We start from the raw sequence: 21,887 nt of genomic DNA on the forward strand, positions 1-21,887 counted from the left end.
CGCACTGGGTCCGGTACTATCCACGCTATTGAGTGAAGACATGGACTTCGACTGTTGTTACGTAACGTCACATTACCCGAAGCGTCATGTTAACAATAAAAAAATGTTCGCTTATACCACGCAGCTCGGAGTGGCAAACCAACTGGCATTGGATGAGCAGTCTATGTCTCTTTGTCACATGCACTTGAGAGGAGACCTTGGCTGACCGCCAGTGTCATGATACCAAGAGGACGAACTACGTACATTTGTTGGGTCAAATGCGCTTCCTAGGGTAGTACAGACATGCGTTATCATTTGTAATTGAATTATTTTTATGGGAGGGTCAGTTACCATGAACCGAAGGTCGTTTTTACCAGTCACTCCCGGACCCAACTCGCTATAACCCTTCCCAAGATGGCGTGCTACCAGTCTAATACCCTTCCCAACTCCGCTAGCCTAATATGTAACTGTCGGCGACAATGGCACATTATACTCCTGACCTAAGCGGGGCACAGCCAACCGATAACCTCTGCTAAGTGATATCTCGATATTAGTCGATCACCTATGGACTAGACGTAATCGTCAACAGCAATAATCGCTGTCATTGCAGCAAAGAACGCCCCTGAGCAGTTCCTGGTTGGCCGACCTTGCCTCAAATCGCATTCTCGAATGGTAACGAAGCTGACGCTACCCTTCTAGCTGCAGCTGTGCCGTTCTGTGACAGTGCGGAGCATCCCAGCTGCAATGATGCTGAACGGTGTTGATTATTCAGAACATTACCCGAAAACAGCAACCATGGTAAGCGTCTGATCAGTCTGGGAACGATCAGACACTAAGGTGCTTGAGTTATTGGTTATTGGGTGTTCGGAACTCAGGGGTCATTAGGTACAAATGATTTCAGAACATCTCTGAAGATTGCATTCGACGTCCAGGAACATTACAAAGAGCCCAAACAATGGTGATCGCAGTCACGTACGGAGAAAGCACACCAGAATTGACAGGTTTGTTGTAATAAACCGTCACAGATACATTACCATCCATTCCCAATCCCAGCCCGAAGCATTGCACCGATGCCAAGCTCGACTCGAAAGATACATCGTGGTGTATTGAACCCTGGTCAGCATGACAGTAAAATGTAACGTCAAACGAGCCTATATCTCCCTCTCCGTAGCGTTAGGTGACCGGTGCCTGCTCTTCGCCCGTCTGTCTGCTGTCGGCGTCTCCCGCAGCCGTCTCCCCCGCGTCTCCCTTAGTCGTCTCCCCGGCGTCTCCGTTGGCAGTCTCCTCAGCCGCCTTGTCTGGCGTCTCTGTAGCGTCTCCTGATGCCGTCTCTGCCGTCTCGGCAGCTGCCTTCTCCTCCTGAGCACGGGCAGCCGCGAACTTGTTCTTCTCTGGAGACACAAACGTGCTGGTTAGACGGGTAATACGAACACCGCACAAACACACTGATAAGATGGACACGACGCACACACTGGTCGGCTGAGCACAAACACTTGAGACAAACCAACTGCTTCCGAGTCTCAGACACTCATGAAAAGATGAGCACAAACGCACCGAACACAAGCATCCCAGTCAGACACAAGCATCCCAGTCAGACACAACCATACCAGTCAATGGGACACACTGATACCAGTCAGTCAGACAGAAACGCAACGGGACACAGCCAAACCGAACAGGTCATTCACAATGGCTGGTCAGGATCAGGACCCGGTGACCGTGCCCCCCATCGTACTGACGGTACGTGAGAGCCCCCCCCCTCCCTCCCCTGTCAACCAGACGGCACCCGTGGGAGCCCCTCCCCTATCGGACTGACGGTACGTGGGAGCCCCTGCCTTCCCACAGACGGGCAGTACCAGTCTCGGCGCTCCCCTCACACCCTGCAGCCCGGCCCGGTGAATACATCACCCGGTGAGGAGCTGTATAATGTTATCAGACCATCGCCGGGCGGCGGTCTGCTCTGCAAGGACGGGCAGCGGGGGACGGGGGGACGGAGGGGATAAAGGGGAGACAGATGGGACGGGGGACAGAGGGGACGGGGGACAGAGGGGACGGGGGGACAGAGGGGACAGAGGGGACGGGGGACAGAGGGGAAAGCGGGGACGGGGGACAGCGGAGGCGGACAGGACAGCAGGAACGGCGGGACGGAGGGGACGGACGGCGAGGACAGAGGAACGGACAGAGGGACAGCACCGGGTGACACCGCCATCCGCCTGCGGGGTGTGCTGAGAAACGGCCCTTTCGCATGCCACTTGTCTTTGGAACGATATATTATATATATTATATAGCCCGGCGACCGGTGTTCGCATGCGTTCATATCGATAAGTTTGTAGCAGTTCCGGTTATTTTTCTTCGATGATGAATTGAAACGAACAACTTTATCATCAACTATTTATAGGGATCAAAGACATCTCAAAGGAATCGTGTCCACATACGTGAAGGCCGATTTCTGCACACTGGATGACAGTGGTCGGGCGGGGAAACCTGATAAGGTTGCTGCCGCTCGGTACCCCCACATGAACGAACAGTGAACACCCAACAGAACCGATGCAATGCAACGTGATGTGCATGATTGAGCTCGCACATTCAAATTCTGACAAGGCCGAACCTCTAGGAAGTGATATATCGGTAAGCCACCCATCAGTTCTGTCAGAGTCACCCCGCAGTATACCTAAAACCGGGCGGCACCTCTGCTCAGGTACTCCCCGGCGTCATCCACTCGACAAGATCTCCCACCCCGTCTATCGCACTGACCATCGCGGGGTGCTCAGTCACGATCGGTTCCCTCCGGTCAGGACGGCCTAACCATCCCGTCCGCACGCCGGCTCACAGCTGCAGTAAAGGTCCAATAGACGCCTCGTACCCCCGCCCGCGTCAGACCGTATAGACCCGCCCAGACATCTCACCACCCGGCCACTCACTGACTAGTATACCTCCCAAGCCCGCGGGTGGCACCGAAGATTGATCGGAACGCCATAATGACCCGCACAGGTGGCCCGCCAATATCTAAAATAAATAAATATATCAATTCTATCGAGAGCAGCCCAGAATCCGTGAACCTATTATCCCGTAACAAAGCCTATTCCACACTGACCTTATGCCCTAGACTGGTCATTCAGGTGTGAGTAAATACCAGGGGGATGGTGCAGACTGCAGACCCCCCAAACACTATCGCAAGTGGCTCGGCAGGCGGGCTGCAGCCAGGTTCGTACCTAAGTCGGCGAGCGTGATCAGGGGACGGGAAAAGGTCAGAGGCCCGATTCAGTGCTTCAGAGGGGAGGCAGCAGAAGTGAACGCCTACATTTTGATCAGTGACAGAGATGGAGGCCGCTGAGGGGATGGTTGCTGTCAACAGTTGCGACCACCGTACTATTCTGTGATAAAAAGAACCGATGGCTATAATATCGCGGATCGACGTTTATAACATAACTGATGCTCCACTATCACTTCCGTTCCTCTTTATCGTGGTTTCAAACGTTCAAACATGTGATTTGATGTTGCTCCCATGCATTAGGGCGGATGTCAAGGTCACCTGAAGATCAGGTCAGGTCATTGACCTTTGGTGACCTCGTATTAAATTTGCAGTTGCAGCGTCTACATTTGAAAACTGACTAAAAAACACTAGCCTATAGCAACTTGTAACAAAGCAAGAAGCTCAGAAGCATCGGAATGGGCTATCAACTCTCGCACGCACGTGGATGGTGCCACGCACTTGGAACTTTACGCAAGGGCGTTACGCCGCACTATTCACTTATTAGTTCTCCTTCTTTTTTGCCGGCGTAGCTGCTGTTTTTATATATTTCATCAACGTACTCGGGGAACCGCCTGGGCCAAACGTAGGCGGACCCAAGGCCCTAAAAACGAGTGGACCTTTGACGACCTGTCTCTTTTTACAGCAAACAATTGGAGCTGCGGGGTATCGATCCCCGTACCTCTCACATGCTAAGCGAGCGCTCTACCACTTGAGCTACAGCCCCACTCGTTCTACCGTCGGTCTCTGGTTCACCCGTCCGGTCTGATCACGCCCGGCCGCACCTCAACATTCCAAAATTAGACCACGCCCCGTCATACCTCCTTTCACTCTCCGTTTCGCGGGCCGCCAGCCGAAGCCCGAGCGTCGGACGGATGAATGACTCGCCACCTGGCATCTAATCTAACGAGCAGCCTGCATTTCACGCCCCCATCAATTTGGCTCTCCCGTACGATCGGTTTCGTATGCACACACACAGCATAGCTACACTGAGTACAAACTACACACTACACATACACACTACACACACTGCGTAGTGTAGTGTGTCGCTGTGTAGCACAGTGCACAGTGCACATTAATCCCTCTAGTTCAACACCAACTCACCGTATTTGGAGGTATCGGCTCCCAGGAGTCGCAGATAGTGGATGCGCTCGTTGCGCTGCACGTAAGCGCGCACGGAGGTGGCTCCCTTCCATCCGACCACGTGTGTCTTTACCAGGCGACCGGGCGGCACGGCGGCGTCCACCAGCAGAGCTATGGCGCCGGGACCTGGCGGCAGATGTAAGGGACGGTACTGAAACTGAGCTGGGGGAGAGGGGAGTACCTACTGACTACGGCTGGTGACAGACAAGCATCGAAACTGTTAGAAGGGGGGGGGGAGTATCGACCACGGCTGGCGACGGAGAACGAACGGGACGATACTGGAACTGTACCAGGACTAGTACGGAGTCTGAGATGGACATTGTCCTCGTCCATGGGACAAGGAGGCCCAACTTTGTGAGACTGCATAGAACGCACGTATACATACGTGATAGACAACCTCAACCCAACGAGCACAAATGACACCAAAGATCGATGGATTAAACACAGTCTGTAGTGCACAAGAGGCAATACCCATTTCCCATCAATCTAATGCTTTCCATAATACTGAACCTGAACCTCAATACGTAGCAACCCGCAACATTGTCCAATAGGTGGCAGCAGTGCCTATACTCCATCGTCGTATACCCCCCTGTCCCCTGTCCAGACGTCCCCCCAACTGACCGGACTCAGCCATGGCGCTCTGTGTCCGCTCGTCCAGCAGGGTGAACTCGCACGGCAGCTCAACGTCGTCGTACTGCAGGATCTTGCCCAGGTCCTCGGCAGTCACCTGCACCTTTCGCTTGGTCAGGTACGGCAGGATCGCGTCAGAGCCCTGGCGACATGGGAGGGAATGACGTCAGCTGGGACGAACAGTCGGTGGATGGTACTGTGGATTTACAATGTAGTGTCATCGCACCATTAAATTAATCGATAAAATTTATCCCCATGACAAAATAATAGCTTGACACTACAAATGGGCAAATATGGGCATGCAATGGTCAATGTCCGCCGAAATGCCCCGAATCCATGGAAAGAAAAAAGTGTAGTCAGTAGTGTGTATATGCCAGCTGTCAGAAAAGGGATTTCCAACATAACTTTTAATCAAAACCTCTGTAGCATAACCGAACTAACAACCCTCTTATCGCCTCTATCTCACCTCCTGAGCCAGCCGGAAGCCGCAGGGTGTCTGCTTGTTGTCACACCTGGCGAACACCTTGACGCCCGAGTTGATGACCTTGACCCGCTCCTGGTTGGCTTCGATCAGGTCACGGACAGCCGGCGAGCACAGGTAGATGTTCTTCTTCTTGCCCTGTTCGCACCGTGTCATCAGCATCGAACAGTCAAACTCGCTGCTCAGACCGTAGAAGCCCCTGTGGAGACACGCGGTTGGGCTGTTAGAGGAGACAAAGAGCAAGTGGAGTTTACTTTGCAAGTGGAGTTTACAGAGGCTTTGATCGTAAGACATATTAAAGATCCATCTTCCTCCTTCCTGATGATGTCAGTCATATGCTGCCTTGAACACAAGTCAATTAAAAAGGTATTAACTGGGAAGTATGAATAGAAAATCCTACATCGCAACATGATACATGTCTCGCAATATCCCTCTAATGTCAAAACTTTCAGAACAAAATTCATCAGTCATTCATTGACATTTCTCTGACACCCGGAGGCCAAAGACCCAGCTTCACTCACTCGAGCTCCTCCAGCATCGGGTCTCCTTTCTTCACAAAGAAGTACGGGTCCTCCTTGTAGCCCCTCATGCGGCGCGGTTTCTTCTTTGGCGGGGGACCCTCGCCCTTACCCGCCGCCGCCGTGGGGCTGGGTGGTGCGGAGTCCTCAATACTGCCGTCGGCAGGGGCGGCGGCGGGGGCGGCCTCGGCTTCCCGCGGCGTCTGCCTCACCTTCTCCAGCACTGCCAGGAAGAACCCGCCCGTGTTCTGGTGGTGCGGCAGGATACGCAGACTGGCGGCACCGGGCGATTAAAGGGTCAAATCTCGGGTCAATCAACAGGTCAGGCCGTGGGTCAAAGGACAGGGTTGGCAAGGACACAAGTCGGGTCAGTTCACGGGTCAATAAACAGGTTAGACCATACTTAGGTCAAATGACAGAATATATAGAAGTATAGGTCACACCAAGAGTCAGCACGCAGGTTGAACAACAGGTCAGCAGTGTTTAAATATTACCAGCCGGCCTGATGGTGACATTTACTCGTCAGGGCTAGACCGAAACATCTACAATAAACATAATAAAAACGTTTCCAGGAAACGATGCATCCAATACAGTGGATTTTATATGAAAAAAAAAAATTAGAGACCGTGTCAGCAGAGTTACAATAAATGACGGTACACTCAATGACGGGCTGTTTAAGTTGTGAAAGACGCCACATTGCTCGCAGTGCTCTCAGAAATCATCTCCCGTCAGTGCCGGTGCCCCTCACCATTTTCGCAGCTCCTCATTGGGCTCAGCTGACGGGAACATGTGTGGTCGAATCAGAGTCCGGTGCTGAGGCGCGATGTCCGAACCGTTCTCGTATAGCACCATGTCCTGGGGACAGGTCAGGTCAGGTCAGGTCAGGTCAATGGACATTGTGGACACATCGTATTATTCAGCACAGTTCGGTGAGCGGCATGGACCTCTAATGGCATGACTTCGGCTCAGAGTGATACGATACCTCCCCGCGATATTTACCCAAAAATCACGTCATATACGCATATACAAAAACAGCTTGCGCTACTTTGAACTCGGTGACCACGAAGAGATCGGTTGAGTTCGATGCACACGACGAAATATCACACTTCATTTCAGATAAATGTCCAGATGTTCATTGCAGAGTTGCCCAGTTCATTGCAGTAATTTGCATCGACCTATCGGAACCAGAAACACCCTATTCCTCGCCAGTGGTGCATACGCAGGTGACACCACTATAGCCACCACCACCCAGCTCATAGCCCGTTCCAGTATACTCCCCACACATTGCTACTCTGACGGCCAGGCCTTCGCGCTCTGCCCCCGCCCGAGCCGCCGCGTAAGCCCCCTGGAGACTTCGCCTTCAAGTGGTGGGGGGTGTGGACCTGGGGTTCGCCTCGGGTCTGCCCCGGCGCCGGCCGACTCCGGTTCCGGGGAGCCAAACGAAGTCACGTGCCCTCTCCGGGGCGCAGCTGGGGGTGGCTGCCCGCCGTCGCCGGCTGCTCTCCCGGATCTCCTCCTACCGGAAGCTACTCTCCAGCTACCGCAGCGGGCCTGGGAGCCGCGGCGTCGCACGCCGCGGCCCCGGCCCGCTAAATGATTAGACCCCAGGCCGCGCCCCCTCCCGCTAGCGCCGGCGGGAGGAGGGGCGCCGCTCCGGGGGGATCGGCCCGGCGCCCGGACCACCACAACCGTCGCCTCAAGAACCGTCGCTACCACCGCAACAGGAACCGGAGAAGCCACGTGAGAATCGTCTCATGGAATGCGGAGGGGCTCCGCACCAAGCAAGCGGAGCTCCAGCGCTGGCTCACGACTGTCAGAGCGGACATTGTGGCGATACAAGAGGCGCAGCTTCCCGAGGTGGCTCCGAGGCTGGCCGGCTATCAACCCCCGGTAGTAGTGCGCCGTGCGCGAGGCCGTACAGCAGGCGCGGCGGTGAAGGGCGGAGACGTCTGCATGTACGTGCGGGCAGGCCTACACTTCACCGTCCTGGAGGGCCCGTTCCTGGCGAACACGGACGACACGACCGAGATATGTGGCGTTCGGGTCCTCGGCCAAACCCCCCTCGACGTCATCAACATATACAGACCGCCCATCCGGGCGACGGGAGACGATCGACAGGACCACTTCGACCCGCACTGCCTCCCTGATGGCCCCCGAGTGCTCCTGGTCGGCGATGTAAACGGACACCACCCTTCCTGGGACGACAACTGCGACGAGGCTGATTCCGTTGGGGAACGCCTGGCCGACTGGATGGAGGACATCGGGTGGAGGCCCCTCAATAGCGGCGCCCCGACCTTCATCAGTTACCGGACCGGGAGTCAGACGGCCCCCGACCTCGCCGCCTGCGGTTTCGAACTAGCTGCCAGGACCCACTGGACGCGGGGCTCCGACCTCGGGAGTGACCACCTCCCTATGGTGGTCGAACTCCGTGGGGCGGATCCCCCGCGAAGGAAGAGGAAAACGCGGTGGGCCCACCACAAAGCCGACTGGGTCGAGTTCGGGAAGTCGTGCGAGGCAGCCCTCTCCGTTCCGGCCCCCCCACAGGCCACGGTTCAACTTCTGGCCACCCGATTCACCGCAGCAGTCCAGGACGCCGCGAAGGAATTCATCCCCCGGGGAGCTAGGAGAGACGCCAAACCGTGGGCACTCCACCCGGATCTCCAGCTGGCGATTCAGGAACGCCGGGCAGCCAGAGACAACGTGAAGTCGGGAGACCCCCAATCGAGAACCCGCTGGATTGAGGCTAAGCGCCGGGCCAACCAGGTGGAGAAGCGAGTTACCAGGGAGCAATTCCGGGACTTCGTTACCACCGAGCTGAACCGACCTACCAGCGTGGGCCGAGTCTCCCGGCTCCTGAAGAAGTGGGAGGGTGCCGTGGACGACGACCACCGAGAGGGCGAGGCGATGCGGATCGGAGACCGGTTACTCGTAACAGCCGAGGAGAAGGCCAATGCGTTCGCCGCCCAGTACGCCCATGTCTCCCGCCAGGTGAGGGCGCCGAAGATCGACCGAGCTGCGCGACGACGACTGTCGGATCTCAAACCGCGTCGCTGCGCCGACTGTGACGGCGACCACACCGGGTGCTGCTCGCCATTCTCCGAGGAGGAGCTGACCAGAGAAATCCAACTTCTCCAACTGAAGAAGTCACCAGGACCAGACGGGATCACCAACGAGATGATCAAGCATCTCGGTCCGGTGGCGCGCAGAGCCCTCCTCCGCGTGATTAACCTCTCGTGGAGAGTCGGGGAGGTCCCCCGGGAGTGGCGCGCGGCCACCGTGATTCCGATCCCCAAGGCCTCCAAGGACAAGCGTCTGCTGACGAGTTACCGCCCGATCGCGCTCACAAGCAGCGTCTCCAAGCTCGCCGAGCGACTGATACTAGCTCGGCTTGCGTTCGTGGCGGAGAGTCGCGGCCTTGTCCCTGACGAACAGGTGGGCTTCAGAGCCAAGCGGTCTGCAGAAGATAGCATTGGCCGGCTCGTCCAGAACGTCCAAGACGGATGGCAGCGGCCCAAGTATGACAGGCGTGCTGAGCGACCGGACGGCAGCACAGCCCAGAAGTACCTCCTCACCGCGTACGACTTCAGCCGAGCGTACGACGTGGTAGACCACAAACTTCTGAAGCTGCGCCTCCTCGAGCTGGGCCTCCCTCTGTGCCTGGTTCGCTGGGTGTGGAGCTGGCTACGAGACCGTCGAGTGCGGGTTGAGGTACAGGGTGCGCTCTCCAAGGAGCGGATCTTCCGCGCGGGCCTCCCTCAGGGAAGCGTCCTGTCCCCCCAGTTGTTTTTGTTATGGGCGGCAGGACTAGCCGAGGCCCTCCGCGCACCTGGCATCTCACCGTACATATACGCTGACGATACTGCTGTGCTCAGCTCCGGCAACACTCTGGAGACGGCGATACAACGCGCCCAGACAGCGGCTGATGCTCTAGCCGCCTGGGCACACCGAAACAAGATGTTGGTGGCCGGAGAGAAAACCCAGCTGCTAGTATTGTCGCAGAACGCCAAGGACGCCGTCGGGTGCACCATCAAGGTGTCAGGGAAGACGGTGCGGGCGGGCGACTCACTGGTGCTCCTCGGCATCGAGTTCGACCGCCGACTCCAGTTCGGAGCACACTGCCGCCGTCTGAGAAGACGAGTCCGCCCCCGCGTCGCCCACCTGAGACGCCTAGCCGGCCGCAGCTGGGGGCTGGACGAACAGGCTCTAAGAACAGTCGCCAACGGATATGTTCGGGGGGCTCTGGAGCACGCTGCCGCTGCATGGCTGCCCGCAACCGCGCCATCTCACGCCGAGCTCATTGAGCGCGAGATGAGGGCGGCCGCGCGGATCGTCACCGGATGCCCCCGCTCCACGCCGACACACGCGGTGATGGCGGAGGCGAGGCTGACCCCCATGGAGGAGCGGAAGAAAGTCCTCGCCGCTCGGCTATTGGGTCGTGCCCTGGCGTTACCGCCGACCGACCCCCTGCGCAGGACAGCTGAGGCCTCGGCGCCCTCGCGGCTGTCTTCTGTGCGGGGGTGGCGAACGCTGGGCCGCCAGATGCTGGCTGAGGTGGAGGTCACCGCACCGATCGAGCCGGTGCTGCCTCCTCGCATCCCGCCGTGGGAGCGCGGAGGAAACGTCACCTTCTGCCTGGACGTGGGGCCACTACGAACCGGTGCGACAGAAGGAGAGAAGATACGGGCTGCCACCCGTCATCTTGCCGCTCTACCACAGAGAGCAACCTGGTTGTGGACAGACGGCTCCGTGGAGGGTGGCGTCAAGGACGGAGGCTCTGGAGCAGTAGTCATCTGGTCGGACGGAGAGGAGGAAGACCTGAAGACACCGGCCGGACGACACTGCTCCAGCTACCGAGCAGAGATGCTCGCCCTGGCGTCCGGGCTTGAGCACCTGCTCGACAATCCACGAGACCGCGACATCCCCATCGTGATCTGCACGGACAGTATGGCCTCCCTGGCTACCCTCCGGGCGGGGCCTACCGCGCAGACGTCACCGCTAGGCGTCAGGATCTGGCGGGCGTTCTCGCGGCTGTCCCGGGAGGGTCACCGCCCGATTCACGCTCAGTGGGTGCCTTCCCACTGCGGGATCGAAGGCAACGAGCGGGCAGACGCCATAGCAAAGGAAGCGGCGGAGCTACCACAGGAGGACATCCCCGTCGACTCCAGGACCATCTGCCGAGCAGTAGCCAGAGCCGCCAGAGAGGCTACTATCAAGAACTGGCCAGCCGGGTGGTTCCGGTCCGTGATGGGCGACCGCCTACCGCCCCGAGTTACCGGCTTGGAGCGGTCCAGCGCGGTGGATGTCCACCAGCTGAGGGCCGGACACTGGTCTGGTGCCCGGTCCTACCTGCACAGAATCGGTCGCTCCCCGTCTCCGATCCCAGGCGGATGCCAGGGGTGCAACAGAGATGACTGCAGAGAGTCCTGGTGCCCCCTGTGCCGGGAGGAGCCGGACAGGCCGGACCATGTCCTCCTCCGCTGCCCCGCCCTGATGGGGACGAGATCAAGGACGTGCTACACCATCCACCCGGAACCGGAGGAGGTCCGGGAGACCGCCGTGGTGGCGGCCCTGGCGGCGGCCGCCAGAGGCGCCCAGAGCCGACAGGCTACACTTCATTAGAAGCGGAGGGAAGAACAACAACAACAACAACAGCCGCCGCGTAACGGCTCTCACCTTTGAGAAGTTGACCCAGCTGGTGAGGCCGGGACTGTACTTGAGTCCGGGCAGGTCGGCGGCCACGTCGACCAGTCTCACGGCGCCTGATTGCCAGTCCGGGGGGGGGGGGGGGTCAGACTGGTGGGGATGATACGAGACGCGTGGTTCGGTAGGAGTCGACATGATCCGGCTGAGTAGACAGCAAGGGTATTCGTTACTCCGTTAGCACAACAGGGGAACACCGATCTCTGCGGTCACGACTGACTGAAGCCACGCCGCAAACGAACAAGGTGAGGCATTCATCTTGGGGAAACGGGTAGGTAAAACAAACAAATGTTACGTTAATTAAAAAACGAGTGACGTGTTCCAAGAGTGCTTAGGAAACAGCGCGTAAGCGAGATCTACCTGTATCAGACCAGATTCCAGAGATTTGTTTGTGTCGTACGGGACTCGGAAGTGTCAGTTATCACTTATCAGTCACCACATGTCGCTTATATCGGCGACGGCGACTATCGGCCTGAACCGTCCGTACCATCAGACACGGATCGTACCACTGTGTATCCGTACCTTTCTATCGACCCGTACCCCCTCCCCGCCCGTACCCCGCACATCCCCACGCAGTTCCGTACCTTTGGTATCGGCCAGCAGCCGACTGACCACGGCCTCGTCCTCGATGGGGTTCAGCGAGCACGTCGAGTACACCAGCCGGCCGCCCTCTGCCAGAAGCTCTAGGCCGCGCATCGCGATATTGTACTGAAGCCTGCCGGAGAACAGAGCTCGTACTGATCACAGCGCCATACAACGGAGCAACGCAGCAATCACGGGCGGCATACCAAATGCGACCAGTCACACCCAGGTAACTGCTGTTGTAGTGGAACATAGTCTAACCACACGGCAATACCTGAATCAGCGCAGTCAGCCAGAATTAACAGCCAGACGTGATGTCCCGGGTCGTCAGAATTTGACCTGGCTCGACCTGTTCCCACTCAGTGTACGTACTCAGACTCAGACTCAGACGTGTATTAAGGAAATCCACTATAAGCGGCTATTACATCCTCTCGTCAAAAATTAAAACGGTGGTTTCAAAGTCAAGATAAAGAGAGACAAGCATCACAATCACACTCGCATACATCATAGTCAAGATAATACAAGAAACATAGATACAGACAATACCAGCACACATACACACCAGATGGTTAGCTCAACTGAGTCAGGTTGGATCCGTCAGCAGCCGCCTGAGGCGGTGCTTAAAAACAGGCACCGGGAGCCCGAGCAAATCAGGTGACAGGCGGTTGTAAAGAACCGGACCACGGCTGATGAAGCGCCTCTTGCCTGCTTCGGTTCTAGATCGGAGCACATATAGTGAGTGGTCCTGTCGGGTCACCCTAGCTTGCGCTCCTAGTGAGCTCCTAGCGGCAGCCACGGTTGACAAACCGGCGGCTAACACCTCGGGCTCACCGAAGCAGTTTGTGCACCATGCACAGTGTGCCATGCACCACAAGGTTCTCCGCGCTGAGCCAACGCAGCCTCTCAAGCAGGTCCGACACGTGATCATACTTTTTGCGTCCGAAAATGATTTTTGCCCCATAATTTAGAGTCTTCTGAATGAGTGCAAGGTTCTTCTTCGAACCGTTGCCATAGACAGTGATACAGTATCGAAGCTGCGAGAGAACCAAGGCGTTGACCAGCACGGAGATGACGGACGGAGGCAGGCGCCCCCTGAGATGTGATAGGCCACTGAGAATGCCGAAACAGCGCCGGGTGACGGCAGAGACGTGAGTGTTCCAGGTGAGGTTGCGATCGAACGTCAGGCCAAGATTTTGTGCTTCCGAAACGGGAATGATAACGTGATCGCGAAATTTTACCGTAACATTTGGGGCATTGCGCAAATTTTGAGCGCTTCCCAGCAGCATCAGCTGAGTTTTCCCGGCATTGACTTTTAAGCCGTTGGCACGGAACCAGAGGTCAAGAGAAGCTAGCGTCTGTTCCATCCGGTATACTACGTTATGAATTTCTGACTTTTTTCCACTGACCAAAATTTGGGTGTCGTCTGCATATTGAACTACGACTGCATCCTCGGCGAACAAGCTAAGGTCGTTGGCAAAAATGCAATAGAGAAGAGGGCCGAGGGCGGAGCCTTGGAAAACACCGATGCTGTTGGGGAGCGGAGATGAAGTAGTTCTTCCACCCAGGGCGTCAGTGAGGCTGACACTTTGGGTGTGGCCGTGAAGATATGCCGAAAACCAAGCTGTATCAATACCATGAAGCTGCAATTTAGTCAATAATTTATCGTGGTCTATCACATCAAAACATTTGCTCAAATCCAGCAGGCAGAGAAGGGATAGCTCTCCACGGTCGGTAGCGGATAGGATGTGATCGGATATGGATATCAGCGCGGTCACGTCACGTAATACGTGACCCGCCCGGCTCTGGGCTGAGTTGCTCCCCCTCCCTTGTCGACCTGATGGTGACTGACCGGATCCAAACCATATGCTCACCCGTGCAGATTGGAGCCATTGGCCGGGTTCCACTTGGGCCAGACGTCGGCGTTTTTACGCATGGTGCCGTCCCCGGAACACGGCACGTCGCAGAGGATCCGGTCAAACAGCAGTCGAGAGCCTGCGGCAGCAGAAGTCGCAGATTCAGAGAATCTGTCATAGAATCAGAGACCATATATACAAGGATGTCATAGATTCAGAAAGGTGACAGATTCAGGGATGTTATACAGTTGGCACAGGAGGGGCAGGTCGGAAGTCATACATGGCCACATGGGATGGGCGGGGAAGCAGGGATAAATCAGGGAAGCGCAGCAAACTAGTAGTCTCCGACAGCACAGCGGTAACATAAGGGACACAGGAGAAACATGAATGGCATAAGTGACAACTTTAACAGTTAATAAGCATTTCAAGTGCGTGGACAAACTGCGGTTTCGCCAAGGGAATTATTTCAAATAACAGAAACCTGAAACAGTCCACTCAGTTGTATAAAGTGTCCCCGACCTCACGCCATATGCCGCTTGATTCCTCCCTCACATACTGGGCGCAATGCCAGAGACAGAGACACCAGCCATGCCCGCCCAATGGGGTCCACCCACCTACCATTGGTCCTCCCGCCCAATCCATCGCCAGCACTGCGACCCTCCCACCCACCGTCGGCGGCGCGCATGGTGGGCATGTTGGCCGCGTCGTGGTTGGTGATGCAGAAACAGGGGCTCTGCATCCGCTTGGCCTGGTGGACGAGCATGTAGCAGCGCTTGTTGTCGGCGTCGTTGGCCACCACCATGCCGGCGGGCATGGCGCCCTCCTCGCGGTGGAGGGCCTCGATCAACTGGGCCGTCTTGGAGCCGGGCGCCGCACACATGTCCAGCACCTGAGACACACACAGACAGAGAAACGTACAGAACGTGAACTACACAGAGATCGTAAAGACGGCCGGCACAGAAACCCGTACAGACGGACGGCAGAGACCGGTTCCGACGGTCGGCATAGAAACCCGTACAGACGTCTGACGTGGGCTGCCCGACGGGCGAACAGTCAGCAGTTGACTGGTCTGGAGAGCCCGTTCTTCAACTCGTACAAGAACACGACTTTTACGTTCTTCCTCGTAAGGCATATCTTCACGCACTTTTGGATTTAATCCACCCTGTCTTTAAGCAGACCGAGGCGAGTTTCTTCACCGCACACGTGCCCTCTCACCCACCCCGTGACCCGGTACCCAGCCCACTCCCCCTCTCTCAATAAACTAGCCCGTCGCGCCGCTCGGCGTACCGACCTTGTGGTGCGGCTGAACGTCCAGTACCAGCGGCGGTATCATAGAGACGGTCTCCTGGCGGCTGATGTTGCCGCTCTCCGTCTCCGAGATAAGGAAGTTGTGCAGCTTGTGGTACGCCTCCGACTTCCTGCCGAAGGCGGGAGGGGGGCGGGATGTTAGCGGTCTCGGGGTTATAATGGTGACTGAAGAGGAGATGGAGAAACAAAGGCCGTGTATTAGGCCAGAACTTCCTTTGAACTAGAATACCCGCCTAGAAAGATAGCGATTTACTTAGACTCCTCGCACCAGACACCCACTCGAAAACTCTACCTTGACAAATTACCTAAAATTTCTACCGAGCAGCTCTAGCCTTGTGCTAGGAATTGGTGCAAAATAATTTACCACCGCAAGTTAACCACTACCTACGAAAATCGTTTGCCGATTCTCCCTAGCTAGGTATTTTTGGACAATAGACCTCTGGTCACGAGGTTGACTCTGGGGTTGAGCTGTGAGCTTGAGCTGGTTCGTACCTGATGTCCATGCGAGTGAGGTTGAGCTGATAGGCCAGTCGGTCCGGGTACCAGGGAAGGCAAACGTGACGCACCTCCTCCGCCTCGGCACCGTCCTTCTTCTCCACCATCTGACAAAGCAAGAGAACAAAGGTCACAGGTCAGAGGTCATAGATCAGTTTGAGGACACAGGAGGTCCCGTGGCCACAAGTCACACGAGTTTACAGTAGCAGGTCAAAGGAACGATCTGGGAACGAGAGGAAAAAGAGAATGCTTATAAAAATTTACTGAACAGTGCTGTGAACGCAAACATTTCCGTTAATTTCCAGGAGTCATAGTATTTTAATGGCAGCGCTCCTGGCAGCACTGGCATTCAAAGCCACGTCGATGAGTGCCCTTCACAGAACTTCCCAGACAGTACACAGTTAATACACAGGCCTCGCGTCCACCCCCGCACTCAGCAGAACCGTGCCGCCGAGCGGGTCTGTCGGCGACTGTGACCCCGCCTGCGCCCTCACCTTGAGGAAGTCCTCCTGGACGATGGCCAGCAGGGCCTGTGACTGGGAGCGGGTGCCCGTGACGCGGAACGAGGCCGGGAGCGGCTCCCGCAGCGTCTCCATGAAGCTGTCCCACTCGGCCTCCGGCACGATGCCCTGCTTCTGTACGGTTGGGTCGGGTGCGGTCCGGGTCAGTGTGACACACAACAGGTGTCATGGGAGGCTAGTTACGTCAAACATGAGCGCCTGCACTTCACAACAGGAATGGCTAATTACCTACACTACCTCGTGTCAGATTATGGCATATGGAAACAATGCATAGAGTAGTTCAACTCAAAAGGCTATCAGGAATATATGATATAATAAAAACATCCATGCCAATCATGATCCCCGCAGCAGAGCATTAACTGTCGCTACCTACTTCACAATATGTTACCAAACCTAGCCTAGTTAGAAATTAATATTATAAGTGTGTCAACTATTGATTCATTTATGAACAAAAATATCTTTCTGAAAGGCAGGTACCTTGTAGAATTCCTCGAACATTTTGTTTTCCTTGACGATATCTTCATATCCGGCTCCTCGAATGGGACGTCCTCCCTGAAATGGGACGAGGCGACAATTATTATATAGCCAGGTCCTCCAATGGGATGTCCTCTCTGAAAAGGGACGAGGGGAAAATGATCATATATCCGGTTCCTCGAATGGTACGTCCTCCCTGAAATAGGATGAGGGGACAATGATAACAAGCTGATACTGCAGTTCAGTGGAAAACTGTCAGTCAAATGATGCCAGCACCGAACTGTGAAATGACTGACCTAGAGAGAAAGGAAAATGTTAGCTTATTTGGTTTGCGACAAGTATGAGTTACAGCCGCTGAAACACTTGTGTACCTAGTATTAATATCAACTCAGACACAGACTTCTCTAACTCAGATAAAGAAGGTTGTGAAGTGCTGAGTGTTCTCACATAAAATTACAAGGCAATGAAGCACTTACCTCATCAACTTTTCCAGAATTCCCATTCTGGGGTTTCTTCTTATTTCTCCATTTCTTCCCCATTCCTATAAAACAGAATCTGAAAGAAGGAAATAAATTTTCAACATGCATTATCACAGATTTGTCTCGCAATTTTTAACATTTATTGTTGTTACTGTTGTTGTTTGCTCCCTCGGCCTCAGTGGCGAGGCGTAGCCGAACAGCTCTGGATGGTCCTGCAGGCAGCACCCAGGGCAGCCATTGACTGGGAGTCGGTGCAGACGATAATGAGGTCCTCGCAGTGGGTTCTCCAGCAGGTAGGAGAGTGCGGCCCGCTGGGCGTCCTCAGCTCGGAAACAGCACAGGCGGCCAGCTGGGATGAGGATCGAGCACCCCCTTCCATTCGGCCACATGATGAGGGCCCCGGTGCCTCTGTCGAGTGCGAGTGTCGAATCATCGACAACACTATCTGTGCCTGGCAGCAGAGCCTAATTGTCCCCACACGACGCACTGCGGAGTGCCGCCATGTGTCACGAGGCCGTGCCTCTCATCCATACTACAAAGCATCGCACGTGCACGCCCGAGATGCGGCCAGTTCGATGGGAGTGCACGCTCGTGTCCGTAATTTTCACGCCTGCCTGGCACACAGCGTTTCAAATTCAAGCTAACATGTTCCGCACAAGCACAAAGAAATTGAGCATCGTAGCGAGACTCGTCACACACCCCAGACAGCATTGAAAGGGTCTCAGCAAAGAACACATTTAAACTTAAAGTCAGCCAGCAATGTTTTTCATGGATTACCTAACTATCACACTTAGGTACCCTACCTATATCGGAAGCGGGGTTCCAATGTGCCCGACTGACTCGGACTCGGTTGGTACTTGGTGACCTCTGTTGACTTTCTTATTGTTAATCTTACTTGAGAAGCTTTCAGAGCCAAAAACAAATTTAGGATTCCTTTGATGATTTGGGAACTACTTTTCGGGACTACATGTTACATAACAGGTGACAGAGGCATCATTGGTAGTAAATACTGGCCAAGAGCAACTGGTGGGACAAATGCTGGTTGACCTGAAATGACCCACACCCAGCCTATCCCAAATGCACGCATGGCATAATCAAACAAAACTAGTCAGAAAATCATAATCAGGGTCCCAAAATACCCCAACATTATCTCATCTGCTTCACTTAAGCCGTCCAACAGAGGTTCCTCTGCCTGTCCCCCTATATGCCAACCACAGTGAAAAGCCGGAATTTGTGGCAACGACCGCACTGATCATGATGATCTGTCACGCTTACACACAAACATGCCATTGCCAATGAACAGCCCTCAGCACTCTAAAAAATATGTGGTAGTTGCGTTCTCATCTGTTCGCACCTTTTGCATTTGTTTCACTAGCAAGCTTCAAGTGAGAGCTCGACTTCCAGGCATGTACCACCCCGATTAGTTATTGCAAAACAGCATGCCTGGGCCGTGCTTTGCACTCTTAAGATTTGTTATTCATACCCGAGTAAGGCTAGCGAAGACCCCGTGAGCCGTTCACGCCCCAGATCTCTTCCCTGCATTGATAGTATGTTTGAGATGTAATAAACTGGCGACTGTCTCAAGGTCACAGCCCATCACCGGACCTCTGTCCATTTCATTTCAACTTTCAGTTCACGGGGAAGTGTGAAACCTGCTTTGAGACCACCCAAATCTCGTCAAAATTGCCATATTTTGCAATCTGATCTGGCTGAGGTCAATGATCAGTGCTTTCCGCGATAACTAATTTTCGGACCTGCGATAACGATAAAACGATAAGAAAGGTTTGCGATAACGATAAACGATAAGCGATAAAATTTTCAAAAAAATTAACAGCGATAGCGATAAAACGATAAAACGATAACTATAATTGTTTTTTAACAGCGATAACGAAACGATAAACGATAAAACTATAACGATAATTGTTTTTAAACAGCGATATCGAAACGATAAACGATACAACGATAACGATAATTGTTTTTTAGCAGCGATAACAAAAGCGATAAGAAATACAGCTCAACCCTCGCCGGACCTATTGGTTTTCTACATACGCGCCGGCCGAGGGGAGGGGGGGGGGGGGGCGGGTACGACCCCACGCCCACCCCCTCGCCGTTTCGCCCCTGGTGGAGCTAGGGCGTCGCGGAAAAAACGAGCGTGTGCGCCGTTACGAGACGCAGAGATTGGTACCCAATTTTAAGGTCCTAGGTCAACCGGTGACCTCTGAGGTCAGGTCAAGTGCCCCAAGGTACGGTTCAGTTTTTGGTGAATAACTTCGCAAAAAAATGGCCGCAGAGCCGCGATTTTGGCAGCATCGTGTTCGCCTCGCTCAGGCGCATCGAATGATATACTTTTTGTTTGGGTCAGGTCAACTTAGGGTGTTGAACTCAGGTCACAGTCAGGTCAGCACCCCCAGGTCACGAATTTAGTCGAAAGAGGTCATGTCGCATAGCATTCGATTCGGCAGGTCTTCCTGAGTCCATTGGTGACTTTCCCGACTCGCTAGCTCAATTTGATCGGGAGTTATTGAATACAAACTAATATGACCTTAATGCACCCTTAATGACTTCATAAATGACGTCACGCAAGGTAAGCATTGCAAAAGTGACGCATCTAACCTTGCAAGGAGTGCATCGAATCACGATTATGTGTGCTTGAGATAGTTGGAGATCGTTCCCGGCGCCAGAATAGCAGTTTTCATTTTTCCCCATTGACTTATAATGGTGAGGTCACAAAAATGACCTGACCTCATAATTCATATCACCTTCAGGAAACATCCGAGATATACAAGTTGTGAGACTCATAATGGATACTAGATCCTGCCAGTTTCATTTCCCTGTGACATCTCCTCTGGCAGTGAGGGAGGGCGTTGCAAAGTTGCAACATCTGAAGACCGTGCAGAGGTTCACTTATGACGCCATAGGTCAGTGACCTGACCTGACCTAAAAATGCGGTTGGTGTCAAAAGATCCGGCTTGAATCTATGGTCAGGTATGCCAAGTTTCAGCTCTCTCGCCAGCGTGTTAGGAGCTATCGCGAAAAAACCCTATGGGGGGGGGGGGACGGCGGCACCCGCGAGAGCTAAATAAGTGTGCTTTAAGTTTATTTGCAGATCTATAGGTACACTTAGCAGATGGCAACAGGCTGCGCACACCACGCACACATACTGTTGGGCGGCATACACTGTCGATCGTCTTCCATTTTTCCATCATCCCGTTTTACATTTTATCGTTTATAGTTCATAATTTTTGTAACTTGCGATAAGTGGATGAGCAATAGTTTTGAAAATTTAGCGATAAACGATAACGATAACCGATTTACTTAACAGCGATAATTATCGTTTATCGCTCATCCTATCGCATGCGGAAACCACTATCAATGATTGTGATGGCACAACACCAGGTATGAACTTCCATATGGACATCAGTATCAGTCGGGCGCACTAGGGTAATTCCGTTCCATATATAGAAACGTTTCTATATTTGGAAACGATGTTCCATATATAGAAACGCTTGTTCCAAATATGGAAACGCTGCGGTTCTATATTTGGAAACGGTAGGTGCACGCTCACCTGTTTGACGATCTTCGCAAGCTCCGGCGAAATTTCGCACAAAACGGTTACCACCAGTGACAAGCCAACATTTGAGTTTATAATCGCAAGGAGGCCCGAAGAAATCCATGGTGGCCCTTGGTAATGACGACGATTTGATTTCCGGTTTGTGTAAAATGTAGAAGAAATTGCGAATAAGAGAAAAACTTCCATTAAGGTTTCCCTTCAAATATGACGTCCAGAACCCGATTTGGGCTGATTTTTGGCAGAATATTGGCTAATTTGGGCTAAATAGATGGTTTATGTTTTGGCGAAATTGACGTGTCATTTTCACCCGAGTGCTTCCTTGTTGCCACTAGATGGCATTCCACCATCTAGAAAGTTATATAACGCATCTTGCTTTAAAATAAATCGTCCGGAAGGTTGGCGTTTCTATTTATGGAACGAGCGTTTCTATATATGGAACAAAAAACATTTCAAATAAAGAAACGTTTCTATATATGGAACGGAATTACCCTAGTGCGCCCGACTGTATGGGAAAACTGGCAGAATGCTGTTTGAAATGACTACAAACAAAATTTTAATCCAAACTGCGATTGCAATGTAGTCTAAAATATCAATAAATGGGATCAAAATCCAAAAACCACGAGCGAGCAACCGACCGATCCGACACCTTTTCGTGCAGACTTGTATTGTACCTATGCACCTAATCAATATCGCAGCAAAACAAAGACCTACAAGAAAAGGAAAACGTCAATACTTACCTATGGTCTTGGCTTAATATTAGGTCAAAATTTAGCCACAAAAATTAAACTCCCACCTAACTACTACATACACTCTAAACAAGCTTGCCCGGCAGCGTGACCGCGCCTGATTTATCACGGCCGCGCAGTAAACGTCTTCCGATTGGCATCGAATGTGCTAAATCGCTGC

The 21,887-nt window shown here is 53.8% G+C and overlaps 1 protein-coding gene and 1 non-coding gene across 2 annotated transcripts; both read right to left on the reverse strand.

The window, feature by feature from the left end:
• Positions 1-1,066: 1,066 nt before the first annotated feature.
• Positions 1,067-21,876, reverse strand: LOC122392130 (tRNA (cytosine(34)-C(5))-methyltransferase-like). The gene is made up of 16 exons (XM_043386698.1): positions 21,719-21,876; positions 17,408-17,486; positions 16,935-17,009; positions 16,431-16,571; positions 15,934-16,043; positions 15,425-15,551; positions 14,803-15,022; positions 14,152-14,272; positions 12,283-12,413; positions 11,672-11,757; positions 6,747-6,853; positions 6,002-6,271; positions 5,466-5,679; positions 4,991-5,141; positions 4,331-4,495; positions 1,067-1,370 (listed from the first exon to the last, which is right to left on the reverse strand). Exons 2-16 carry the CDS (start codon positions 17,468-17,470, stop codon positions 1,153-1,155), a joined length of 2,199 nt encoding a protein of 732 aa, XP_043242633.1. The 5' UTR covers positions 17,471-17,486; positions 21,719-21,876; the 3' UTR covers positions 1,067-1,152.
• On the reverse strand, positions 3,881-3,953 carry Trnaa-agc. Its single transcript has one exon. It is a non-coding gene; the product is annotated as a tRNA-Ala (tRNA).
• Positions 21,877-21,887: the final 11 nt, after the last annotated feature.

The sequence above is a fragment of the Amphibalanus amphitrite genome, unplaced genomic scaffold, assembly GCF_019059575.1.
Source record: "Amphibalanus amphitrite isolate SeventyFive unplaced genomic scaffold, NRLGWU_Aamphi_draft 000470F_arrow, whole genome shotgun sequence".
NCBI lineage: Eukaryota > Metazoa > Arthropoda > Thecostraca > Balanomorpha > Balanidae > Amphibalanus > Amphibalanus amphitrite.

Excerpts from the sequence above, each read along its gene's own strand:
- LOC122392130 (XM_043386698.1), bottom strand. The coding sequence starts at position 17,470 with ATGGGGAAGAAATGGAGAAATAAGAAGAAACCCCAGAATGGGAATTCT. Across the intron at positions 15,023-15,424 it reads ACGTTCAGCCGCACCACAAG|GTGCTGGACATGTGTGCGGC; the intron begins GTCGGTACGCCG and ends TGTGTGTCTCAG. Across the intron at positions 6,854-11,671 it reads GCTGGGTCAACTTCTCAAAG|GACATGGTGCTATACGAGAA; the intron begins GTGAGAGCCGTT and ends ACCTGTCCCCAG.